At 33.7% G+C, this 27,430-nt stretch overlaps 4 protein-coding genes and 1 pseudogene across 7 annotated transcripts; 3 read left to right on the forward strand and 2 right to left on the reverse strand.

Moving 5' to 3' along the window:
• Positions 1-370: 370 nt before the first annotated feature.
• On the reverse strand, positions 371-2,706 carry LOC141692186 (non-structural maintenance of chromosomes element 4 homolog A-like; annotated as a pseudogene).
• Positions 2,707-7,403: 4,697 nt separating this feature from the next.
• LOC141689908 (uncharacterized) lies at positions 7,404-12,968 on the forward strand. 3 transcript variants are annotated; one of them, XR_012562596.1, is made up of 4 exons: positions 7,405-8,543; positions 10,064-10,242; positions 10,339-10,408; positions 10,624-12,968. XR_012562596.1 is itself a non-coding variant. In XM_074494432.1 (2 exons), exons 1-2 carry the CDS (start codon positions 7,583-7,585, stop codon positions 9,043-9,045), a joined length of 993 nt encoding a protein of 330 aa, XP_074350533.1. In that variant the 5' UTR covers positions 7,404-7,582; the 3' UTR covers positions 9,046-9,705. The 3 variants fall into 3 exon arrangements, 1 of the variants encoding a protein (XP_074350533.1); XR_012562597.1 differs by having other exon boundaries at positions 10,067-10,242; XM_074494432.1 differs by lacking the exons at positions 10,064-10,242; positions 10,339-10,408; positions 10,624-12,968 and adding an exon at positions 9,014-9,705 and having other exon boundaries at positions 7,404-8,543.
• LOC141692187 (uncharacterized) lies at positions 12,234-12,839 on the reverse strand. Its single transcript, XM_074496921.1, has one exon. The coding sequence runs from the start codon at positions 12,837-12,839 to the stop codon at positions 12,234-12,236; it is 606 nt and encodes a 201-aa protein (XP_074353022.1).
• Positions 12,969-19,472: 6,504 nt separating the features above from the next.
• On the forward strand, positions 19,473-21,937 carry LOC141688871 (uncharacterized). Its single transcript, XM_074492995.1, has 7 exons — positions 19,473-20,485; positions 20,573-20,750; positions 20,844-20,920; positions 21,025-21,064; positions 21,199-21,253; positions 21,379-21,448; positions 21,576-21,937. Exons 1-7 carry the CDS (start codon positions 19,952-19,954, stop codon positions 21,762-21,764), a joined length of 1,143 nt encoding a protein of 380 aa, XP_074349096.1. The 5' UTR covers positions 19,473-19,951; the 3' UTR covers positions 21,765-21,937.
• A 2,554-nt stretch (positions 21,938-24,491) lies between these two features.
• LOC141693885 (uncharacterized) lies at positions 24,492-27,076 on the forward strand. Of its 2 annotated transcripts, XM_074499076.1 has the most exons (9): positions 24,492-24,586; positions 24,681-24,720; positions 24,856-24,910; positions 25,041-25,110; positions 25,245-25,424; positions 26,247-26,286; positions 26,404-26,458; positions 26,596-26,665; positions 26,754-27,076. In XM_074499076.1, the coding sequence occupies exons 2-9, from the start codon at positions 24,696-24,698 to the stop codon at positions 26,841-26,843; spliced, it is 585 nt and encodes a 194-aa protein (XP_074355177.1). In that variant the 5' UTR covers positions 24,492-24,586; positions 24,681-24,695; the 3' UTR covers positions 26,844-27,076. The 2 variants fall into 2 exon arrangements, with proteins under 2 accessions (XP_074355177.1, XP_074355176.1); XM_074499075.1 differs by having other exon boundaries at positions 24,503-24,720.
• The last annotated feature ends 354 nt before the right edge of the window (positions 27,077-27,430 follow it).

Here is a 27,430-nt window from a genome sequence, read left to right on the forward strand (position 1 = left end):
CATGAACTGTAAATGCAATAAATGACATTTTTTGGTAAAAAAAAATATAAGCAGATCAATTAACAAGATATGGATAATGGAAATATAATTACAGAAGTCATTTAAGTTTTAACTATTTGATAGGGCCTAAGCCTGAAGATGATTTTTAATTTACGGCAAGTTGTCAAATGCCAGAAATAATCTATAGGGCTTGTAGCCAAATCTTACCCTATTTGGTTACCATGATAACCGATTGTATTTGCTCCTTGAGTTTAAATCCGTTTATCATTAACTATTTTATGATAATTTATTTGCTTTGAATATTAAATTATTGTTATACTTATTTTCCTGCGCTTTTTTCAAAGAGCACATTTAGCGTTGAGCATTGCACTTATGCTCCAGGACGCCTGTTTAGCGTTTCTGCATTGCACTTATGCTCCAGGACACCTTTGCGTTTAAGTGCACATATCAGATTTAATATCACCGAGTATGACTATTCAGATAGTACAATCATGAACAATGAAACAGAACCTACATAGAGCAGCTTGCATTGCCTACTATTAATCAATGAACTATATTTAAGTTGGTAAATAATAATTTAATTAGTTTTATCTTTCACTTTTATAAAATGATGAAATCACGTTAGTAGTAGTAGAGTAAATAAGAACAACTAAAGCAGTTATATTATGCTGGCTTTGTTCCATCAGTTATCATTTTTTTAACTTTCATTCTTTCCCATATCTATTCTGCATATGCATTACAGGACAATGCATTTTAAATGCCAAACAAAATATATCGACCAATAATAGAAACCATAATACTCTACGCATTAAACATCAGCAATGATCAAATCAAACGGAAAAAAAGCACCAAATGTTCATCATTTTTAAGTACCTTCCAATCCTTGAAGTCAAATCTGAAGATAAAGTGACTGTAAGACACCTCTCCAGAAGCAACAGCATTTGCAGCAGGAGCATTCTTGGGTGCTGGGATAAGCAAACAAACAAACTATATATAACCTCGCAACAAGCACATGTTACAAAATCTTTTTGAATTCATTTTTAACCAGATAACTGATTGGTAACGAAGAATCTTACAAACTATATGGAATCCCTCCTTTTCATCAATTGTAATCTCAGCTCTGCCATCTTTCACAAGAAATGAGAGGGCAATATATTCTCAACAGTTTCCGCAAATGATTCTCTGTCAGCACTATCCTTTCAAGCCTTACCCTCCTATTCTTCCTCAATATATTGAACATTGTTGCCATATTCTTATCAGTTTCGGTTCTTCTTCTGCAGATTCATCAAGCTACAAAGACAATTACATAAGTTCAATGACAAATTAAGCAAATCCAACTGGCTATAATATCAAAATCAAACAAAACTTAATCAAAGATGCAAGAAACTAGCTACTACAGGTAGAACCAAAATTGATACAAACTAACAGTTCTGTAACCGTTTTGCAAGTAATAGTGATCTTCTAAAGCGTACCCATAACACTGTACAACTTAAGAACTAAGTGCATTGGGCTTAAGGCTACACATACTAAGACTTGTAGAGGGCATTGTATTACCCTCAATTCATTCAACAGTTAATTACAAAAAGGACTTTTAGTTGACAAGAAAAGAATGTAGCAAACAAAGGGAAGAAATATGCTTTCCAACTCTTCAGGACGAGAACTTTCAGTTGGTCTCACGTGCTTTTGCGAGTAGCAACTGCGCGCTGCTTCATTTCAACATTCAGGGCCCAAGCCTTAAAAAAAGGAGGCACCAAACAACTCAGTGATGGCAGTCAATACAAACAGATACAATTAAATAGAAAAACACAAGCAGATATACATTGTGCAGCATCCGGGTGCCCTTTTAAAAGCATGAGGCACGTCTAAACAACTTTCTTCCAATCAATTGAGGCTCCACCCTCTACGCCAAAATCTCTGACAAGACAGGCGACATAATCAGAAGGAGTTATACCTTCATTACAGTGTGCCTTAACAGAAGTCATCAAAGTACTTGTAATATTTAGCAGAGCTTCAGCATCTGCTACCTGCTCTCGAGGTTTTTGTACTGATAAAATAAAATTGACAAACACAAATTAATGAAAATGCTTAGAAAGTGAATAATATCTCATAACCGAAACAAAACGAACGGGAATCATAGAACACACAAACTAAAATCAAATAATAAACATCACCAGAACACATATTAATTTAATAATTACACAATGAGAGAGGGAGAGAGGTACCTAGCAGATGCAAAGACTCGACTTCATTGATGATGGAATTGAATTTGTCAGAATCAACCCTGGAGATATCATCTCTCATCTGTAACATCAACAAAACAACAATTAAAACACACAAACACATATGCACTAAGAAATGGAGAGAGGGAGGGAGATAGAGAGAGAGGAGAGGGAGAGAGAGAGATGAGAGAGAGAGAGAGAGAGAGAGAGAGAGAGAGAAGAGGAGGAGAGGGGGGAGAGAGAGGGGAGAGAGGAGAGGAGAGGGAGAGAGAGAGAGAGAGAGAGGGAGGAGAGAGAGAGAGAGAGAGAGAGAGAGAGGAGAGAGAGAGAGAGAGAGCAATACCACTGATGAGATTCTTAACAGCGAGATAACGAGATCGAAGAACTCTCCGTCGTTTAACACCGTCTTCACCGAATCATCAGATGCTCCCCCACTGTTATCATCATTATTATGGTAATTACTACTACTTGCTTGGCCTTTAGCCATTTCTGACACTCAATTGAAAAATTGAATTAAAAAAACATATGAAAGGGGGATAGTGAGAGAGATGAAGAAACTAAACCCTAGATAAGAACCGGGTCGATTCAATTTTATAAAGTGGATCCGAATCGGAAATGGAGGGATGAAAATTTGAGAATTGGAGCCTCCTCAAATTTTCAAAACCGCTACAATTATGGATTCAACCGCCCTTTCTGACTCCATTTTTTCCTTTTTTTTACTATTAGAATTCGTTCCCACTTGAACACCAAACACAGTTGCATTTGTAATAACGTGCTCGATTCGATATTCTTGTTTATTTGATTTATATTATTTTTTCAAATTTGGTGATAAAATATGAAAAAAAAATCCCATTAAAACTAAAAGAAATATTTTATGAAGGAGCGATTATACCAGTTTTGACGTTAGAAAAAGTCCGATAGATAAAACTGTTGGTGACGAAATGAGAATGTTGTGTTTGGTATGTGTTGTTTCATGTTAGATAGATTGTCGATTGTCTTTTTTACAAGGCAATTTATGTGTTTGCATCTATCATAAAACAAATAAGAGAATATAAATTGTGATGATTTGAACATGTTCGAATAAGACATATATCGATTTAAGTGTGACGATGGAAGGTTTAGTATTATCGGAAACGAAAAGAAAAGGAATACCGGGACGATTGAGATAGCCTACTTTCACTATATTTGAGAGCTTTAGGCCTTCTTGAAAATATGGTACCAAATAAAATGTCTTGGAGATATCGAATTATGGGTTGATGTTAGTTATATATAATATTAGTCTATTCTTTTTTGTTTGTTATTGTGTTTTTTTTATTATTGATATATTATGAATTTCAATCATCATTGTCTTTGATCATGTTAAATTTATTTATAGATCATACTTGTATTTTTGGTAGGTAGAATTTTTTTGTCTTTGATTTTTTTTACGCGAATTCAATTATTTTCAAAGCAACAGTTTTATAAGAGTTCTCGAGTAAGATTGAGTTCGAGTTACCAAATAACATAACACATGCTCTGCTATTGGCGTGTTAGGTGATAAAAGCATATTTTTAATATTAAAAGGTTATTCAATAGATTGACCGCTATACCGATGTTATTATATGGTTATGAGTGTTGGTCATGAGCGTTGGTCATTAAGAAAAAAGTTAAAAAAACGTAGGCCGGAGACAACAGAAATACGAATGTTGCGTTGGATGTGTGGCTGCACATTTCCGGGATATATTTTAAGTGATGCTTACAAAAGAATTTTAGGTGTTGAGTTGATTTTCAAGAAAATACGGGAGGGTCGTTTATGTTGACATGGTTATGTCCATGGAGGACGTTCCTCAACCTCGATTCTCGATTCGAAGGCTTGAAAGTATGTTAGTTGGAGGAAGAGAAAGAAAGGCAAACTTTATATGACACGGCAATATCAATTGAGTTTGGACATGTCCACTCTAACTCTTATTGGTCATGTGACAATAGAAACGACTGTTTTGAGACGTTGTATTTGTGTAGTTGAGGGTGGATCTCATGGTTTTAAAAGGGTTCGATCGTAACGTTTACAGGTAAGTCCCGTGTGAAGAAACTTGAGGCTCGGATAATGGTATTTTAGTATTCGCGGTAGTTTTACCAATGCACATATATCAGTTTCTCTTTTGTCTTGCACTAAGTCGGGTGTCTCGCAAAAAAAGTCTTTATATTATTTCAAAATGGGGACAGGATATACTTACATTCAATCCTTCAGAGACCCCGTTGTAAGGTGGTAAACTGGATATATTTTGTTTAATTTGGTTTACATTTGCATGAGTTGTATCATATATATAAGAGTAAGGCAAATGCAAGATGCGAAATAACTATTGCTATTGTTATAATTTATCACAAAAAAAAAAAATAATAAATTATCGCAGATAACCCGCAGTCGCTACCCTTCAGGTACACACTAGGTAAACCCTAGTGGCTCACACAAAAACCTGCAAATCACGTGAACCAAGATAAATCGCATTAAACGACATGCTCTGTCTCAAGAGGCATAATCATAAATAGAAATTCAACTACAATTTCAGTTACATTTTTGCATTCAAAAAATTTCAAATTTAACTAAGTTTTTTCTTTTTCCCTCTTTCCTAAATTTCATTTAAATTTCACCGCTATACATATCATTACTAGTTGCTTGGCGATGTGACATATATATTCATGTCATGTTGAGGGAAAGTATTTGGGACAGTTTTTGCAAAATAATATTTATTTTCAATTTTCAATTTTCATCTATTCATATTTATTTTCTAGTCCCACGCCTCATTAAAACACTTAAGACGTAGTTTTCAAGTTTTTCACATTAAATTTTCTCATTTTTGTTGGAATGTGACATATTATTTTAGATTTGTGTGCCTCATGAGATTTTGAAGGATTTAAAATAATTCATAAATTTTAAAAGATTTTTGTTGATTCTAATTGTCCGCTGATTTGGACGAAATTGATAAAAAAATGTTGCAGATTCTTGATGATTTTGTGAAATTTTTTAGAAATCCTTCAAATCTCATATATTTTGCCGAAATTTTAAAAAAATAAAAAATGTTATGACAAATTTATCAAAACCCTCCATTTTTCCAAGTAAAACAAATTCAATGGACTTTGAATACTTTCAGATTTCAATATACTTCTTAAAATATATTATATATATAATAGAGCAAATAGGGGGTTTGTGAGACATTTTATTTATGCTAAAATTACTAGTTTACCCCCCACTATTATATATTATTGATATTGTATTTAATGCGCATGTATTAATTATATCTAATTTATGTATATGTATTAGTTAGTCATCATTACATACAGTTATTACAATTTCATTATCTATATTAATAATTTAGTACTTAATATTAATTTTACATTTATTATTTTAAGGGGATATATTCATTACACCGATTATATTCAAGGAAAACAACGCTATTAGAGTTACTGGACTTGAGCACGAAAAATGTAAACTAATTTTTTATGGTAGAGGTAATTGAGATTTTTATAAGAATATCGTTCGATCAAAACTAAATATAAATAGAGACGTACTCGAGTTTTCGTAAATGAAAAATTGATTATGACAATGATTGTTAATCGCAGGGTGAAGGAATTTGTCAATGAATTTATAACGGATACATATGTGAATTGTTTATAAAATAATATACGGGGTTTGTTAGACATTTTATTCATGTTAAAATTACTATATTGCTCCATATTATTATTATATAATAATGACATTTTATTAAATGCATATGTATTAATTGTATTTAATTTTTTATAGGAATTGAATTGAATTTAATATACATGTATTAATCTTTATTATATATAAGCATTACAATTTTATCATTTATATTGAGACTTTAGTACTTTACATTAATTATATTTATCATATTTAATTTTAACATAAATCGATAACAAAATGTATAAAATTTATCATTTTGAGGGAATATATTCATGATACCAATTATATTCAAGGAAAAAATATTATTAGAGTCAGTGGACTTGAGTACGAAAAATGTAAACTATTTTTAATGGCAACGGTACCGTAGAATATTATAAGTATTATTCGAGTAAAACCAAACATAAACATTGTCAAATTAGAGTTTTCGTAAATGTCAAATTTACTATGACAATGATTGTTAATCGCATGTGAAATAATCTGTTAATGAATTTAAAATGACATTTACAAAATATACACATGCAAATCAATATGAAGAGTCGTTTATAAAATAAACATAATTTGCGTATTCAAAAAAGTAAATTATAAAACAGAAAATACGCATGCATGTAACAATATATATACATATAATTTGTTTGTCATCTTTCATATTAAATTATCAGATTTAGACTATAAACAAAAATAAACTCATGACAATATAATAAATATCGAAATTTCATATTTAAAAGAATAATTAAATAAAAGGGATCATTAATATTACAAAACATTAACATTTTAAGATACCAATCATATAACTAATTTAACAATCACTGATTTACTATAAACATGTAGATATATATTATATTTTAGAAAAATTAATAGTTATTATAGAATTTTCCCGTGCCTTACACGGGGTAAAGAGCTAGTTCAAATTGAATATCTTAAAATTTTGAAAGATTTTCTTAAATCTAAATTGAATATACTCAAATTTTAATAAATTTTTACAATCCAAATTGAATACCTTCGAATCTTATATAAATTTTCAAAATCTAAATTGAATAGCGTAAAATTTAAAAATCCTTAAAAACATCTCGAATACGACCCTTTTAGTATATCAACAAGCGAAACATATTTTATGAAAAGATTTGAAATGGAATTGGATTTGAGAGCATGTCCAACAATGGTTGTAAAGGGGTTGCCAAATATTATTACGTGGATGACAATTTTGATTACGGGGAGATATATGGTTGCCAAAAGTTGTCCACCAAGATTACCAAAATTGACAATTTCCCAAAATGATTAAAATTACATATCAAGGGTAAAAATTGGATATCAATAATATATTTTTTAATATATATGGTATTTATAATTTAATTTAGGAATCACATATATAACTTTTGTAGGTTGTTAAATTATTAGAATATAATGTTGTCAAATTGATATAAATTGAGTAAAAATAAAATATACATATTAATATACACGATGATTCGATAAGGTTGGCAACTATTTCGGCACCCCGTTTGGATACTCTCACAAACCAGATCCGTTGCCGTACGTGTGGGTTATTTTATCTACTGTTGCCCGCAAATTATTGAAACAGAAAAAAAATATCTCGAAATCCCCCAATTCAAATTCAAACGCTCCACTTTCAATCTTTAAAACCCCCCTTTTTTGCACCGATATTACCAAAATTAAACTCATTTTAAAGATGAAGGCATCAATTAAGTTCCGGGATGAGCAAAAGCCCCTAATTAGAGCTAAAGTGCCTTTAAGCATTCTAGGGTTTCCTTTTCAATCCGGTATTGTCGCCGGCGATACCAAAGAGCTCTCTCTCAATCTCTCCACTTTCTTCGACTCTGGTCCTTCTCTTAAGCTCGCGTATCGGCCTAATGACTCGTTCAATCCTTTTGGTATCGTTTTTAAATCCGGTATCGGTCATTTTGGATCTCCGATTTCGAGTTCGATTACGATGAGCGCCGAGTTTAGTTTTGTTAGTAAGCAAAACCCTAGGTTTTTGGTTCATTTCAAGCCGCGGATCGGCGATTTCACTTTGAAGAAATCGCAGTCGTCTGATTTTGTGGCGAAGTTGAAAGTCAACGGCGATGATGAGAAGGTTGTTGACTCGAATTCGAATTCGAATTCGCCGTCGCCGGCGGTGTTGAGAAACGGTTATTTTAACGATGAGAAGTTGAGTGTGTTGCCGGCGGCGTTTGATGCTGGTGTGGTGAAAGGATGTTTGACCGGAACGGAGGTGACGGCGAGGACGAGTGTGCCGGTGAGAAGCTACGCGGCGGTGAATTTCCGGTGGGGAGTGAGGTTGCCGCCAGTGGATGATGTGGATGCGAAGACGTTGTTGATGAAGAATGAACGGACGGCTGAGATTTCACTAAGGAGGTTTCCTGTTTTGGTGATGAATAAGATCGGGATCGAACACGTGGCGGTTGCGAAGGATAAGAAAGAGTGTGATCAAGTGGTGGAAGGAAGTGGTGACGTGGTAGCGGCGTGTTTGGATGTGAGGCGTCAGATGGAGGCAATTCAGGTGGAGAATGCGAAGATTAGAAGAGCTGTGGAAGATTTGAGCTCGGAGATTGTTAAGGAAAGGAAAGAGATCAAATTCTCCGGTAGAGGTGATCGGAAGTCGCCGGAATTTGTTGATTTTGAGATTAATAGTAAGGCTTAATATGTATTCTTTGTGCTCGGATTGAGTTTAAAGTTCATTTGTTTTGGAAATTTAGGTATGAGAGTATTATTTATTAAATTTGTGGAATCAATAGAACAGAATCTCTCTGTTCTTTTTGGCATAGCAGCAAAACTATTAAAATTTCAAATGGAATATTATGTGACTGAATTGTTAGCAAATTTCGGATGAGCTAGAGAAGCCGCACCGAAGAGTGCACGATGTTATTAGTTAACCGTTTTACAAAATGTAAAGGAATAGAATTGAAACCAGACACGATCACGATCACAGGGAAAGGCGATGTGTTTACCTGTGATCGTGTTTGTGTAGTCCAGTGTAGTCCAATGCTCCAATCTTTCCCTATTTAACTCTCTAACCTGGTAGGAATAGCGAACCTATTATGAGCATTACTCCAATCAACAAAGTTTAGTTTTGCTAATCAAACTACCTCATCTGTGACAGGAAGTTACCATTCCAATCAAGCTGGTTTCTAGGCTGCCATAGATATACCAGCATTCATTGCAACCTCAGTTTTAGCAGCCATAGTCCATACCTTAAGACCCTTCGCAATCCTATCTGCAAACACCATAGCAGCCACACCTACGATAGGAACCCGAGAAGCTTGCCAACACTGCTGGACAAAAGGACAACGCAACAACACATTGAGAATGGTCTCTGGTGCGTCATTACATAAAGGGCAAGTAGTAACTGTAGGTACATGTTTCAGCTTCAGTTGAAAGCGAGTTGGTATCTTTAGTTGCCAGGGACTTCTAAAAAAACCTTAATTAGGTTTTAGCCGATTACCTTTAATCTTGCAGCAAAAGATTAACATTTTTGGCAGAAAACAAGCCAGATTTTTCCTTTAACCAATACCAGGAACCTTGTTCGATGTTTCTGCTTAAAATAACATTCCAAACCAAATCTTGATCTCTACCAGCACGAGCTAAAACCTCTTCATCCCATTCCACAGCATCAGTCCACAGTTCTGCCATGAAGAGCAGGATGAGTAGACTGAATATACGGATTCAAATCATCAGCTAGCCATTGGTCCTTTAATTTACTCGCTTGATTTCCCGACTTGATAGATTATCTAGCTCCTGTCCTAACGAAAACTTGGGAATCTAGTACACTTCTCCAGATGTAGGTGGGATTATTAGCATTGCAACATAGGTAGAGGAAAATCCATTTTTGAATAATTCAACCATAAAATACTTCTATATTTCCAAAACTGTCTTGTTCTACATGACATGTTTAACAATTGTAATTGTAAAAAGAAGAAGCTATAATCACATCTCAGTTTAATGGCCTTTAGTGCTTTACCGTACTATCCAAAGTTTATAACTTTTATAAACTTTTATATGAGATCCTGTTAGGATAAACAACGGTTTCTTTCACCCTGCACAATATGCATATTGAAATTCTGTTGATCCGCAGTTAGGATCAGGTAGATGAAGTTGTTGCTTATGTTATTATGAGCTATCCCTATTGCCTGACTGCTGCTATTCTCTTCAGTAGACATCACAGGGCCATACTAAAATCTCCGAAACCAAGACTATTTATCATGTGAACTAGGGATGGATTTACTATCGTCAAAGAGTTGAAATCCAAATTGAAATCTGCAGCTAGTCATGTAGAAACCCATCTGATTGAAGGGGCAAGTCACTTTCAAATGGAAGGTGCTGATAAATACGGTACTGAGATGGTGAATCTTATTGTGACATTTATTTTATCACTGTGAATTGCTATATCATCGCAGCATCAGGAGCCTGATCTTTGAACTCCCACAGGAGATGCATTAGGTGATCATCTATCAGATGTAAACTAAATTTTCCAGCTGCGCGCTCTCATCTGCTTACTGTGAGTGCTGCAACATATTAGAAAAGAATACAGCACAATATCTGCATTTCATAAAATTCCCTATTAGGCTTGGTGAAATCTTTTCCAAACAGTATGTAACACATTTTGTCAAATTTCTTTAGAAATATATAATTTTGTAGCATCTTTCGTCGTTATTACTTGACAGTTATATTGTTGCTTTGTTTAACGTGAACAATCTGTTTAAATGTGAACAGGTGCATACATTAATTATCCACACCATTTGTAATGAGTCGTCACAAGAAGTCGAGCCTTTGCCACTACAGTTTTCGAAGTTGAACCTTTGCGACCAGACTATCCATCTATTGGTATTTCTTTACTTCCTCAAGCCTCAACGATACGTTGTGAGATTTAACTGGTATTAAATCTTTCTAATGGGGTTGCAATGATTGAAACAAAGCTCCAAAAGTAAGTTCTTGGTAATGCGCAGTTGTTAAAGCGTACAGATCATTTTCACATTTTTGAATTAGCCGATGTTGTGGGCACAGACGTGTCTGCTGCATTCTTATACTTTCAATAATTAGAGATAAAGTTAGGGGAAGATCCAATCTTGTCGATTGCTACATGATTATAACTGTGGTTATGGTTGAAACTGAGAACTACCTGCACTTATTTTTCAACTTAAAAACAGTGTACATCAATGATTAGAGTAGTAAATCTTTAAGATTACAACCAAGTCTTTAATCATAACATAGGAGCTGAAGTAGAGTAGAATGTAAGTCTTTTCTGGCACTCAGATCAGTCACAGCTAAGTCTTTTACTTACTACAAATAATGCTGGTGCTGCAGTGCTGCTGCTTCTACCATGTGTGTGTCTGGCAAATACACATAAGAGGCACATCCTTATGTCAAAGTTTCGAATTCCAGGATGAAAAATTACCCATCTTTTTGTTCATTGATTTTGTTGTGTTTAGTATAAAAGATCTAAACTTATTAGAAGGTTTACTAAACAATTACATAATTGAGGAATATATTATTCATACATGTTGGCCACTTGGCTAGCCAAAAGAACTATTGCATGGGGCCTAAGCTGCAAACTGTTAGAATAGTATAAGATCCTATTCAGACGTTCCTCTACTGGCTTAAGGTTTTAGTGCGACTGGTTATTTAACATGGTATCAGAGCTCGGTTTAGGAAATGACTCGGGTTCGAGTTGTTGTCAATCGTAGCAAAAAGTATCGTACGATCAAGAGATGATTGATCTTCCGCGCTAAGGCTAGCATCTCATCTCATCTTTCATCTTATTGCTTCGAGCTCTCTTCTGTTAAAAAGTATAAGATAACCGAGGCCAAACTAGCAAGTAGTCAGTGTATAAAGAGATGGAGTTGAGTAGATAATTCCAAAGATACTCTGACTTAGTCCAACCTTACTTGGTACATACTAACACTAAGTGGCTGGAGGGACCATCTTGATTGACATATTCATTGTCTCTTCTGATGAAGAGACTCTAAACTCACATATTTACCCAGGTGGTCTCAGAACTGTGAATCTGAAGAAAGGACTCTATCCATGCATCCTAACAGAAAAGAAAATAACACAAAAAACTAGAGCTGTTCGCGAACCGAGAAGTATGAAAGCTTGTGAAGTCATGAACTCCCATAATTTATGGAATGCAACCTTACATTTGCACAACAGAGGAAATGTACAAATTCAACACCTCATAGCATGTACATCCTCTAAGTCACATAATTGAAAATTAAAACAGATAAAATTTGGTTAAAGAAACCTTAACCCCCACATCACCCCCCTTTCCCACCACACTATTGTAACAAAAACATGAAAGAATTTAAGAGATTATAGAAAGGTCCTCACACACTTCTAGCCATCATTTCTTGAAACATCCTGTATGATTCTTGCTTCTCCAGCTTAAATTTCTCATGGCAATTTGCAATGAACATGTCAGCTAGCTTATCAATCTCATTCATATCATTGGTCTTTTTTGAATCCTCGTTAACTTTCTTTTCAAGCCAATGAAGGTACCCGGAAAGCTGTGATTCTTCCATTTCATGACATCCTGGTGAGATGATAGAATTCCACGTAGCATCGTAATACGAGTGGCTCACAGAGGACTCATTCTGCTGTGGCGACGCCACTGGCAACACAGGAGAAGAGCACCAATTGTAGTGCATTCTAAAGGAACCAAAAAATATTTTATTCCTGTTCTTGTGCTTTTTTGTGGTAAACTCTGTCAGGTATAGAAGCTGAATATCTTTCAAAACCCCAATCAAGATGATCTTGGCCTTGGTGAGAGCCCGCACGACTCGAGAAATGTGTGATAATATGAATGTGTGAGCTAGAGTTTTGAACTTGGTTGAGCTTGTGGTGGTATTAGTAGCAAAAGAAGATGGAGATTTTAAGGAGAAAACATGAGAAGACTGGAGTGGCTTTAGTTTAAGAAGAGAAGGGCTAGCCATTTGTTTTGACAGGTAAAATGTGTATAGTTCAAATGAATTTATAAAGGCTCATGTTTAACAAGATTGCCAATAGAGGTTAGGTAACTTGAATAAAGTGTAAACAACTTTGCAGATTATAAATCAAGTTGGAGAACCTGCTTTGTTTTTCATGGTTTTAAACCATCAGGGATATACACATGACTTGTTTGGTTATTACAGGACCACTTCAAATGTGTAAAATCAGGCCCCAGAGATGTTATAATAAAGTATTAAATTGTTACTTTTGTGCTCTGTTGTAGAAATCAGACGATTTTTTCAAAAATCAATGTTAAATCGCTCAAAAATCGGTCAAAAATATTTGTCCGTCCGATTTGAACGATTTCCGATAAATCGCCGATCCGATTTTTTAAAAATCGTCCGATAAATTGCAAATCGGTATCTCTCCAATTTCCGAAATCTATAGCACTGTTTTGTGTAATTACATGTTCAAAGTAAAGACTTTAGGGAAATTGTGTTTATCTCTTCCAGCTATTCACTTTCTCAATTTTCAACATCTTGGCCTAAATTTATTTGAAATGAGGTGAAATGTCCAATATGCTACAGAGTACAGGGCACAAAATAGTACTACTACCAATGACTAAAAAAAAAACTTGCATGCATAATGTAGAGCAAGTTTTTAGGTACACCTTATGTCTCTAATTTTGTTGAATTACGTGTTTGAGTGTTATCGGACCTATCTCAATCTCGAAATATAATTTAAAGGGTGAAAGTGTTATCGGACCTTCTCCGTTCAAGTAACTCCTATTTCATTCCAACCAATCGACAAAAGCTTGATCAATGGATCAACATGTTCCATTTCAATTTCAGAACTTGATTCGAAAGTGTGACAATCTTGAGAAACTCAAAATACGAAATAAAGCGATAGTTTAGACAATGTGGTCCATTGCAGAGTGAGGCAGAAAGAGGGGGATAACTAAAGTTACAAAAGTATTGTTGGTTCTGTAGGTGACTAATGCCCAAATCTCACGGGGGGCTTATTAGAATCCAATCTGATCTGATCTGGTCATGTAATAAGAGTTAAACATGGCCGATTCCTCGCCGAAATGATAACCCCAATGATATTAGTTTAATCAACCAAAGTTGTCACTCGTGCAGTGTTCTGAAAAGCGGAAATCGGCATTGTTCGGTAGACAACCTTCAGTCGTTAAGCGGATAATCGATAATTAATCGGATTGAATAATCGGAGCATTAATTGGACGTGTTTAATAAAATATAAAATTAATTAATTAATTAATTATACTAAATATATTAATTTAAGAAAATAGTGCAGCGATTACTCGGATTATAAAATCGAATCGACGAGCATATTAAAACGATTAATCGATAAAATTGGTGATTTTTAAAACATAACACTCGTATACTGATACAAAAGATCAAATGTTAATAATTCAAAAACATAAAACCCCACAATTTCTTTTTTGCCTAGAGAACATCAATATGTCAGTGACATCACTTATCTTTCCTCCATTTCTAATCCATTTCATGATTTTCAGGTCATTATCTTAACACTGATTTCTTCTTCTTGGACTCTTATGAGATCATAAGTTTTAATGCTAATCATGATTTGATTAATAAACATAGATTTGCATAATTTACCCTCTGAAACAGTTGTTTGTTTTGTGACACTTGTTTAATGGGAAAAACTAATGAGAAAATTGTTGAATCTCGTATTAAAAGGACTTAATATGTATATCATACTTAATTATAATATCGAGTGCACGATATCAAGGTAAAGACCGGGAAAGAATCTTGTTGGACCTTTCCCTGACACGTTAAGTGATATGAGCTGGTTACCGAAGATGATAATAGGTGAAATTGTGAAATTTTAGTTTGTGTGAAAAGATACATTCAACATCACATAGCTAAAGATTGGGAATATATTCATCACACTTTTCTTTTTCATATTCCCTCTAATCATTTGTCACCATCACCAAAAGTCCTATGTAAACATTTCAGCTTTTGTAGGTTTTGAAAATTTTGAATTTCTATGCTACTTGTGCTAGCTGCTGCTGCTCTCTTTCTGTTTACATCTCTACTTAAAAACAATTTAAGGTTATCGCAGTTTGCAAATATACTTACTAGGAGTCCTGAACACACTTTCTGGTAATGTAGTAGTCAGAATCTAAACGAGTATCGATGAGTATTTACACAATCTGAATTTACAAAATAAATAATTTAAACTCCTAGCAATCTCGTGTTCTTATGTGTTACGTATTGGCTAGAGAGAATGTCGCAGACATAAATAATGATCGCAGAGTTGCAATTATGAATGACATAATGCTCAACTGAAGGCAGCTGTAAACCAAGGCTGCATTAGTACTGAAAAAGATAGTTATGTGTAGGTTTAGAACAGTGATGACAGAACAGATGTCGAGTTTCCTTTAAAAATCTGTCAAGATTCTGAGGATCATCTGCATTATACGATGCAAGATGCAGCTTACGTAGAAGCAACTTATTGAGTCTGAGATCCAAACATGAAGTATGAACTCGGTATAGTGCACTTCATGTTGTTACTGAGAAAAGGAAGATGCATAATCACTAAAGTTTCAGTGACATAGGGTTAAACATATTTAAGGTACTGTAAGCGTAAAAGGAACTAGTATGACATAGTCAGAAACCCCACAAAACTTCATCAAATCATGGTGTAGTTAGTGCATGATGATGCTTAGATAGCTAGTACGAACTTGTGCATAAATCAGCATATTGCAGATTTGTACTGTTTCATATACATGTGAATTGGAAGTTGCAGGAATGGATCAAAGTACAACTTTTTTGAATGCAAGGAGGTTAAGGAAAGAACATAATGCTTCACTATTGTTGATTTTAGCATGTCAATTTATTCCAACCAAGCTGAAGATGAGTACAAGGTCTGATAATTTGCCAGGAAAGTATCTGTAATTCACCTAATCATCTTTAATGGTTCCATATATGAGATGCAAGAGTATATGTTTGGTTATGGATCATGCATGAACTGCATAACTAGAATCCCAGATAAGAATGTACATTTATTCAGCGGCGGATCCGGAGCTCAACTTCCGTGGGCAACTTGTACTTACGTGACTATGTTACGTGTTAGTGTTCGAAATTCAACATTCTTTGATCATTTTCACTAGATTTTTCAAATTTTTTTAATATTTAAGTAATAAAAATTAGTATTTTAATCATTTAATCTACAATTTATGATCATATGACTATAAATAAAATTTAATATGACTTAAATTATGAAAAGTTTACTAACATTATAGAGGCACTTAGTATTTTCCGGTGATCGCACTTTATAAAATATATACATATTTATAACTAAATTTTTTAATAAAAACTCAATAAATTTTTGGTAAGTGGCGTATCCCCGTTAACCCCTACATGAATCCGCTCTCAATCTTTGGAGGGACCAAGTTATAACCAGTCATGCAAATGACAATTTGTTCAGGGGATTATAGATAATTAAGGCCACCTTTAGTTATTTAAGGGTAGTTCTTTTCTTCTTTTATCTCCAGAGAATGAGGGCTAACCTTAGAAAACTTTAATGGGCTCTTCTTCATTTGGTGGACAAGGCCCAGCATACTGGGCTGGACTGAAATACACATGTTGCTTATTACAACCAAGAATGGAAAATTTATAATACAATGGGTTCGTTTGTTTGGAGAAGTGGTATGAGGTTGGAATCAGGAATCGATTTAAGATGGTATGTGGTTGAAGTGTCATTTATGATATCATGTGTTTGGTTGAGTGATGGAATGAATATTTAATATTTAAAATATTTTTTAAGCTATTAATTTTAATTAATTTAAATATTATTTTAATTATCATTTTAATAAATTTGAGTCCATTAAATTATTTTTGTATTACGTTTACATTTGATTGCTTAAATAAAGTTGAAATAGTATAAATAAAATTGATTACACATACCAACTCTCCCCCTGGGTATCAAAAACTCATACCTTGAGGGTACGAGAAATGGGTTTGTAGGAAAAAAAATTCTGACCAAATATCAGGTATGGGGTTGAAATGAACGAAATCCTGATATCACAATGCCTCCAACCAAACGACCCCTAATATAGTTAGGGTATAAATGAAGGAAAATACAGATGTTAACTTTCCTTATAAAGGCCAACAAATGGTTTGTTGACTTTGTTCCTGGAAACTCAAAAATCCGACTTCTGATATGTGCGCGGGTGAAATAATTAGCAAAAGAAATTTAATTTCTTGATAATAATATGAAACCTCACGTGTATATACATCCGTTCATGAATTAAATTCCGACTACTGTCATGCCACGTAATTTTGTAAATATCGTAGGAAGAGAAGAAGAAAGAAATCCCCACGGGGCAATATTAGCAACAAGATTTGCAGGATGTTGTTTAGGTGGTCTGAAGGGGCAGATTGTCCCTGCACATTTGCATTATTTTTTTATTGTCATGACTCATCACCCCAATACAAAATTACTACCAATACATAATATAACACAATTACATACATAAAATAATGCGCCTCGATGACGATGATTTCAATAATTTTTACAACTTATTCTTATATTTATTTTTTTACCCAAATTTTCTATTCTTTTCGAACCCTGTACGAAATGTATCAATATCGCACGCTATCGAGGAAAGACTTTTTATAACATACCATTCCAAACATCATCTCACATATACCTCACAATTCGTTCGTGTTGTATATTTTCGTGTCGTGTATTTTCGTGTTTCGTGTACTTGAAGGTCAAATACAAAACCAATATGTTTAGGGTTCGTGTACTTTCGTTTCGTGTCATTTCGTGTCGTATTTTTCGTGTAAAATCGAATATTAATATTAATTAAAATAAATTAATAAATAATTAAAAATATAAAATTTTTAGGTAATTTTTTATAAAATATATTAAATATATATATTTAGATCACATTTATATACATATTATAAGATTAAGTAATTATTTTAAAAATGAATATGCATATGTCTATTATAAATATAGCTATATACATTATAAATATTACTATTTAATTATAATATTTATTTATATCGTATACTTCGTATCGTGTCGTGTACTCGAAGGAAAAACACAAATCCGACACTAAATTTCGGTCATGTACTTTTGTGTTTGTATATTTTCATGTCGTGTACTAAAATGACAAACACAAACACTAAATTTTCTTGTCGTTTCGTGTCCAAAATTGTCGGGTCTAATCTCCCAACTGTTGTGTAAGCATGTAAATGATTTGTTCCCTCTTACGGGAGCTCAAAAATCCGTGTACAGGACGATGATTTCAATAATTTTTACGTATGCTTATTTTTTTCTAAACACATATGAAATGTATTAATATTGCAACATATCATATTATAGTACATGGCAAGCATGATAATTTCAGACCAAACTTAAATTAATTAAAACATCTGTTCAACTCATAGGCTCATAGTAAAGCTAATAATATGAGTACGAAGATGATTAAAATTTATTATAAATTGTAGTAGTACATTTTAGAAGCTTATAATGGGCATGTTTGGCTACTAGCTTATAAGCTACGTTTGACTTATAAGTTCGTGACAACTTATTGATGACTGTTTGTCGAACCAACTTATAAGTTGAATTCACAACTTATAAGCTGATAAGTGGAAAGTTGACAGTGACGTACTTTTTTTCAACTTATTTTCATTTTTTTTAAAGTTTTGATTTTAAAATATAAATTTTTAAATATTTTCTAATTTAAGATTCATGAACTAAGATAATTGTATTTAATAATTATTTGTTTTAATTCATTTAAGTAAAAAAAACTTCTGACATATAAGTAAATTTATCCAAACACTTATAAAATTTATCCCTTATTTCGCAATTAATCATTTTAAGTGATAAATTACCTATTTTAAGATTTCTCAAACGGGCACAATATGTACTATGTTAAGTACTGACACTTGAGAAGTTATAAAAAAAGCTTATCATGTCCTCGTCTACTAGTTTCCTCATTTCTTTGATATACCAATTAGAGTTTTCGGTCAATAATCTAAGCTCTATTATAAAAATCGGTTGATTTTTCAAAAATCATTGATACATGACTCAAAATTTAATTAAAAATATTTGACCGATTTCCGATAAATCGTCGATAAATCATCTGATTTTTTAAAATAGTCCGATAAATCGCAAATCGGTACCTCAACAAAATAACTCTGATTTCCGAAATATGTAACACTGAATCTACGTGAGTTTCAACTGCATCACCAATTAACTAGAATAATTTTAACCTTACCAGAAATGCGTTTCAAAATGGTTTAGAATGATAATGTGTTAATTAGTTATTAGTTATTTTTTTAAAAAAAATTAATGAACTCCGCATGTATTAATACGAACATCACTAGTTAAAACTTAAAGCACATGCATACATAATTTAAAACTTGCTTAAACATAATCCGGCTTATATTCTTCCATTGCTAATGTTAAACACAAAAGAAGAATTATAGAAAAAGGAAGAACAAATTAGGAATCAAAAAGAAAAAAAAAGGACAAGAAAAGCAGAACACCAGGAATCCCATTAAAATTGCACATATTCCATTTTTCTTATTAAATTCTTCTGGTCTCTTTATTATTCAACTTTTATTCTCATTGGAGATCCTTGTGGCACCATTTAGTTGGTCATGAATATTATAATCCAATAAACTATTTTAAATCTGAGCAATAGAAATTATCATGGACATATTTGTTTTACACTAGGCCTATTCAGTTTTAGGCTCTGTGATTGTCAAAAGCTGAGCTGTTCATTCATATCCATACAAAGGAATCAATCTTATGGCCTCTGTCCATTGCAAAATTTGACATATTCTTGTATCTTATATATCAAGTCTTGTAGGTTGTGCAGCATATTGTGCTGTTATATATCACAAAGAATCAAGAATGCACTAGTCACTATTATCCAACAGTGGCTCTGCAGGTTTTGTGCTTCTTATCTGCATCCTGATATGCTTGTGCTGATGGTATTTTTGTTGGTTTTTTACGCGTAAAATTGAAGAAATTCTATAAATGATTGCTGATGAGCTAGGGTTTTGTTAGTCAAGGGAGTTGGATATTGAGTGTTTTGATTATTTGGAGAATGAAATTCCAGAAGGTTTGTGTTCAGGGAAGTATTTATCAGAATCATGGATTGGTAGATGGTTTTAATTTGGATCATGCAAAGCATTTTTCGCAACAGAGTGGTGTTCAGACTGGAGTTTTTGTAGAAGGGTCACAAAATAGCAGTGATCATGCTAATTTAGCAAGCACCATAATGAGTCATATTGGTTCACCAGGATCTGCCTTTTTTGCAACTGAAAGATACATGGGCTTGCCTTGTTATGATTATCCGGAAAATAATCCTAATTTATGCCCTGAAATAACAAACCAGATACCTTGTTTGCAGCAATCTGTTGGTGAAACTTTGTATGTTGATCAATCATCATTGGAGCAAGCCAAGACAGGCTTTGCATCTTTTGAGTCAGCTACAAAAGCTGGCTCTTGCATTTCTGAGAAATCTTACTCGGAGAGAGACCGGATTATGCAGCTTAAAAGAAAGTTGTTTGAAGATAATTATGATACTCCTGAGAAGAGGCAAGCATCAGTTCCTTGTGATGGAGATAGTGGTATTTCTGTAAGTACTTTTTCCTTTTTATATGTTTTTATTGGTAGTTCTTTATTTTCTGTATAACTAAGATTAAGGTCAATGATCATTTTACAGCTCTCACACAATTCATATGGATATCAAGTTACAAATATGGGGCAATCTGCAGGAGCTAGTGGTAATGCTGCAGTTCCTTCTGCTTCAGCTGCTAATTCATGTAAAACGCGCATAAGATGGAGTCAAGATCTCCATGATCAGTTTGTTGAGTGCGTAAATCGTCTTGGTGGATCTGAAAGTATGATATTTTTTAACCTAAGAGGCATATCACTTTAATCAGTTTTGAGAAAAAGAGTTGATGGTTAATGGTTGTTTTCATATATATTAACAGAGGCAACACCAAAGGCAATATTAAGATTGATGGAATCTGATGTATTGACAATCTATCATGTAAAAAGTCATTTGCAGGTTCCAACTTTATCATAAAAACTTTGTTTTAAACTATATTTGATTTCACCGAGATCTATATTTGATCAAAATATATCGTGTTCATAATTGATATTCTTTTGCAGAAGTATCGAATTGCTAAGTATATGCCAGACTCTGCAGAAGGTAGATTTTAACAACATACTGTTTATTTCCAGTTTCTTGAATAGATTATCAATACACAGTTTAAAAACACATAAGAAGTAAGACAAACTGTGGTCGGTGGAGCTCTATAGATTAATTTCTCTTATTTGTTGCAGGAAAATCTGAGAAACAGACAAGCACGAGTGACACAGAACAGATTGGAACTAAGACGTAAAATCTTTTGATACTTAATCATCGATTATAAATTATCCCCAGAATTTAACTCTGAGAGTTCTTCTGATTCATATTTGATTTCTTTTTAGTCGAGTTTAACATAAAAACTATTTTCAATGCAGTAGCATGTATTTCAAGGAAGCGCTACAGATGCAACTAGACGTCCAAAGGCGTCTTCATGAGCAATTAGAGGTATAAATTCATGAAAGCACTTTTGAGTAAAACATCGTCGAGGATAAGTATTGAATAGGAAATGTAGTAACTTCTCATCTCTTTAGAGTACTGACTAATATGCATGTGCATTTTGTTTGTTAAAAAGATTCAAAAACATCTGCAATTGAGAATAGAAGAACAAGGGAAACAGCTGAAGCAGATGTTTGATCTGCAACAACATAAAACCACAAGTGTTGTTGAATCTCAGAAGTCATCAACTGAACCACCACCCCCTGATGATCCATTGATTACGAAAAGTGATGACAATCTGCAGCACCTCGTCGAGATTGATTAAACAATGCAGCAATTCTACTTTATACTTCATTTCAAGTTTACTGGTTGTCTTGAAAAATGAGCTTATTTCTGTAATTTGAATTCGGATTGGAGTAAAAAGAGCTTTATAGTTTTAAACAAATGTACCTACCTTGTCTTCTGTAAAGGATTAAAATAGAGTCCATTCAAAATTCAGACCATTCCTAAAGAATAGAATTTCCAAACTTGTTTATCACTGGTGTTGAGGTCTCCAAACTATTGTCAGAATTGAAACTGAACCAGTTGAGGAAGTGATCATATTTTCTCCAAAAACAATCAAAGAACAAGGACTCAAGGAAAATCGCTGTATCAGACAATTAGTCATTGCAGGAGAAGCAGAAATTTGTAATCTTTACATAGCAAAAGAAAGTTCAAATTGATTCAAACAATAGGATCACGCGGACCCTTTTTCTCCAGGGTCCCTTCTGCCTAAATTATCTCCGACTTTCCCTCATTAACAATAATTTTCTGAATGTGTGTGTGTGCATATAGTTGGAGGAGAAATAGATTGAAATCGAGGCAGGGAATAAAAAAAATTGAAATAAGAACAATGGAAGAATTACTGATATTTTCTTTTACCATAAACAAGCAGAGTTACTGATATTTTTTCTGAACTCATTAATAATCAGTAATAGTATCGAATTTCAGAGGGATGGTCTGTTCCCAGTTGCCAACCTCAACTCCATACAATTCCGCCAGCACGTATAGTAGTATAAATGTACATTGTACATGTTTGCATATGGGTGTGCATTCGATCTTTTCTGAATATAAAATCAGATTCTTGTAGAAAACCTCACAAGGGGGCCTTCTAGGCCTTGCCTCTGTTGGATATATTCTATCTGTCTTCTATCTATTTTTGTAATTTTGATTAGAATACTTGCAATCTCTAGTTGGAGGTAGATTGCAGGACCAACCCCTAATTGAACATCATTAAATTAAGAAAACGAACATTTTTTATTTGCTTGATGCATGGAGTGTACCTTTATCATACAATCCCTTGGTATAAAGAAATTGATGAAAGGACGCAAACTAAAATTTAAAGATAACGCTGTCAAACAAAGTCGAGTAAAATATTGATAGTATGATTCAGCCATAGAAAATGACAAAAGGAATCATCTCAATTTATTATTTATTCAAATTTGTTATCTGGTTGAGGTTACAAGAACACTACAGCGCTAAACATTGTTGTCAGTAGTCCGGACTTGATTCAGATACGATCCCAATTTTTGTGAAAATTATTCAAATTTGATTATAACTGTGAAACTAGGTATCAGTTACAATCAAAATTTTCACCTATAATTCTTTATGTCTCCGGGCCAAAGTCCAGTTAGTAAGATGTTCACTTCTGTTATCTGCTTATTTCTCATCCTTTAAGACCCATATTTGTAAATGGAAGCACTGGCGCAGAATTGAATAATTCAGAGCTAGAAGAAAAGCAACTGCTTAACATTTCTACCAGCCAAGTGCTGGATCTGCTTCTGCTCCTCCCCTAGTGTACTAAATCATGCTCAGCAAATAAGTAACTTAAATGTCGTCATTTTTACATACTTTGAAGAAGATGAAATTTATATTTCCGTGTTAAGTAATGTAACCTATCCGTCTAAAATCTTAAGGTGTTAGAGGAAGGCCAGCCTGAGCTCTGATACCATGTCAAGGAACTAGTTACTCTAAAACCTCAACGTGTTAGAGGAAGACCCCAATAGGATCTTATATTTAACATTCCCGACAGACATTTTTAGGTCTCCATAGTTCAAACATTTTTCAAGATGACATAATTGGCGCTACTGCTGACAATAATTTGCTTGATGAAGTGTATCTTCAGGTTTATCAAAAATTTACTTAATTGCTTGGTACAGATAAATGATCAAAAGATGCAGACTAGAATTAAGAGAGACAAACAAATTCATTTAAAATATTAGTATTGATTCAACTTCGTTGAAGGACAAAAGGAAACATTGCGATTCTTGGCTAATAGAACTAGTCATTTAATCATCGGTTTTTCCAATACTTCTGGCCCTAGTTTACAACACCAGTACACCATTTTTGTCCTGAACAATTTTGTTTCATATTCTTCTTTGTATTTTCACTGCAGTGTCCATTGTATTTCAGTTTCTTAGCTAAACCATCAGTAGACAATAGACAGTCTGATAACACTTAACATTTCTGAAAAGCATTTAATATTATACGAGGGATGAACATGTTTGAAGGTGAAATGAAAGCTTTGGAAGCCCTTAATGAGGAAATGAACACTTGCAGCTTATCTTTTTTACTGGTTACATCTACTTGGGCTATGATTTCTTGCCGGCTCTAGCTACAAGGGCTATGATATCTTTGTTCATGATTTCGAATGAAGGTGGAGAAGATATTAAGTGTCCATGTCATATTTTGAAGTTCTTGATGGTTCATTTTACTGCTCTTTTTCTTATGATTAAGCACCTTAATGTAATGGCCCATAGGTCTTAATGTATTGCTTAATTACATGGTACAGATAAAAATGATCAAGCAGTGCCAAGTAAAACAAATTAAACAGAGCGCGATGTGATAGCCTACTGCTAAAGGTAAGCCATATTCGAAAAAATTAAAAGAAACAAAAATTCATTTATACTATTGGTATTAATACTATTCAACTTGATAAAAGGACAAAGGGAAAACTTTTGAGTTTTATCTCTTGCCTTGAAGATTACAGAACCAGTCTATTCATTTTCAATTTTTACAATATTTATGCCTCTAGTATACAACACCATTCTTGTCTAGTAGGCCACTAGCATGCCCTATCTTGTATTCTTTCTTCTTGGGTGATTTGAGGTTAATAAAACTCATGAGTCAGGAAAGAATTGTGCATCAAATTGATTTTCCTAATAATTTTGTTTGTTTTCTCATAATTGATCTTCTTTTGCAGAAATATCGAATTGCTATGTATGTGCCAGAGTCTGCAGAAGGTAATTCTATACAACATAATGTTTTTTGCTAGTGTCTTTAAAACAACCATCAATACACAGTTTAACAACACATAAGAATTAAGCCGAACTGTGGTCGGTCAAGCTCTATAAATTAATTTCGCTTATTTGTTGCAGGAAAATCTGAGAGACAGACAAGCATGAGTGACACAGAACAGATTGGAACTAAGACGTAAACTCTTTTGATACTTTACTTAATCATCGATTGGAAATTATCCCCAGAATCTGACTCTGAGAGCTCTTCTGGTTCACATTTGATTTCAATTTACTCGAGTTTAACATAAAAACTATTTGCAATGCAGTGGCATGTATTTGAAGGAAGCGCTACAGATGCAACTAGACGTCCAAAGGCGTCTTCATGAGCAACTAGAGGTATAAATTAATGAAAGCACTTTTGAGTAAAGCATCACAAAGGATAAATATTGAATATGAAATGTAAATAACTTCTCATTTCTTTAGAATACAAACTTGACTAATATGAATGTGCATTTTTGGTTGTTGAAAAGATTGAAAGACAGCTGCAGTTGAGAATAGAAGAGAAAGGGAAACAGCTGAAGCAGATATTTGATCTGCAACAACATAAAACCACAAGTGTTTTTGAATCTCAGAAGTCATCAACTGAACCACCACCTCCTGATGAGCCATTGATTACGAGAAGTAATGACAATCTGCAGCGCTCAGTCGAGGTTGATTAAAAATGCAACAATCTTACTACTTTATATATTCATTTCAAGTTCACTGGTTGTCTTGAAAAATGAGCTTATTTCTATAATTTGAATTCGGATTGGAGTAAAAAAGGTTTATAGTTCTAATCAAATGCACTTAATTTGTCTTCTGTAAAATGCAATGTAATAGCTTAGTGTTAAAGGTTTATCACTTAGCTATGAATACTAGCTTATAAGCCATTTTCGCAAATGTTAAAAGAAACATAAAATTCATTTACACAATTGGCATTAGGGTTCAACTTGATAAAAGGACAAAGGGAAAACTTTTGAGTTGTATCTCTTGCCTTGAAGATTACAGAACCAGTCCATTTATTATCGATTTTTACAATACTCATGCCTCTAGTATACAACACCATTCTTGTCTAGTAGGCTAATAGCTAGCATGCCCTATCTTGCATTCTTTTATCTCGGGTGGTTTGAGGTTCATGAAAATCAAGAATAGAACATAATTGTGCATCCTTAACACGTAGAAATAATATACATGTTATTAAAATTATAATTATGAGATTGTGCATAAGTATTGCTACCAGCTGTCAGTTAATACATTCTCAGTATTGCCATCTCTTCTCTGCATTCTGCTTATTCGCTACTTCTTGTTTAACCTCTGATGGTAGGTACTAAATTTCTGATATATTTACAGATAGTCTTTGTTCTCTGCTTCAACTTGCACTATTTTCAGAGATCTGTGTTGTTCTAGCCTCATGTAAATGATCTTTCTGATGTCCACACTACCTCAGATTAAACGATTAACGTTATTATTGTTGCTTTATTTTACTTAAACAGGAACATCAAATTGCAAAATCTACGCTGGATTCAGAAGAAGGTAAACTTTCACTTATTATGTTTTAGATCTGAGAAAATTTAATTTCATTAGTACAAATAATAATGGTACCATGTTATGCTGTAGTTCTTGAAAATTTATATCTGCATTCTGTTGCAGGAAATCCTGAAAAACAGACAGGGGAGAGTGATGTGGAAGAGTCCGAGACTAAAAGGTAGTGTTGTTGATTTTTAACTTGCTGAAAATCGGAACATATTACTACACTATGATACTCCCTCCGTCCTACTGAATTCTTTACGTACTTTATATTTGTATTTGATGAATTTAGCTTGGTAACATCCCATAATGCAGTGGCTTGTACTTGAAAGAATCACTTCAGATGCAACTAGACATCCAAAGGCGTCTTCACGAGGAACTAGAGGTAGAGATTGAGCATATGAACTTTCAATACAGACATGGTTGATAAAATGATGATGATAAAACTAATGCATTTTGGTTTTACTGAATAGAATCAAAGAACTCTGCAGCTGAGAATTGAAGAACAGGGAAGAGCGCTAAAACAGATGTATGATCTCCAGAAACAGAATCGAATAGAGTAAACTATAAATCTGTAATTTAACATAATGTAATTACAGTTATGTGGTGCAATGAAAATTAAAGAAGTCTGCAGCTTGAATTCATTTTATGGCTCTGGTCCTAGAATGTCAAGCTATTGTTGTTTAATAGCCAGGATTTTGTGTAATGGCATCATATATATCCGCGCGGATCACGGACTTTTAACTTGGTTAACGGAAATGTTTCTAAGACATTTTTGTATTGAAATCTTATTCGTTTCTCGTTAAACAGGTTGGAAACTCGTGATACAAACGGTTTTCGCTTCAAAGATTTCGAGCATTGACTATATAATAGCTCTTGCAATTTTATAAATCAAGCAGCACTTTTAGTGTGTGGCGTGGGCACATGTTAGATGCGGAATCTGGTAGGCAGTAATAATACAAGAAGCAAAGTGTCACGAATACATTTATAGTTGTATTGGTTTCCAGCGAGAATTGAACTGGGGACCAAAAGAATATTATATGGGCCAATTTTGTAGGCCCAGGAAAATATAGGCTTTTAGGATTCAATCATAAACACATCGGAGCTGGGTCAGCCCATTAGATAAATTCTTTTGGAGGCATGTTAATGG

Source organism: Apium graveolens, chromosome 10 (genome assembly GCF_009905375.1).
Source record: "Apium graveolens cultivar Ventura chromosome 10, ASM990537v1, whole genome shotgun sequence".
In the NCBI taxonomy this organism is placed as follows: Eukaryota; Viridiplantae; Streptophyta; class Magnoliopsida; order Apiales; family Apiaceae; genus Apium; species Apium graveolens.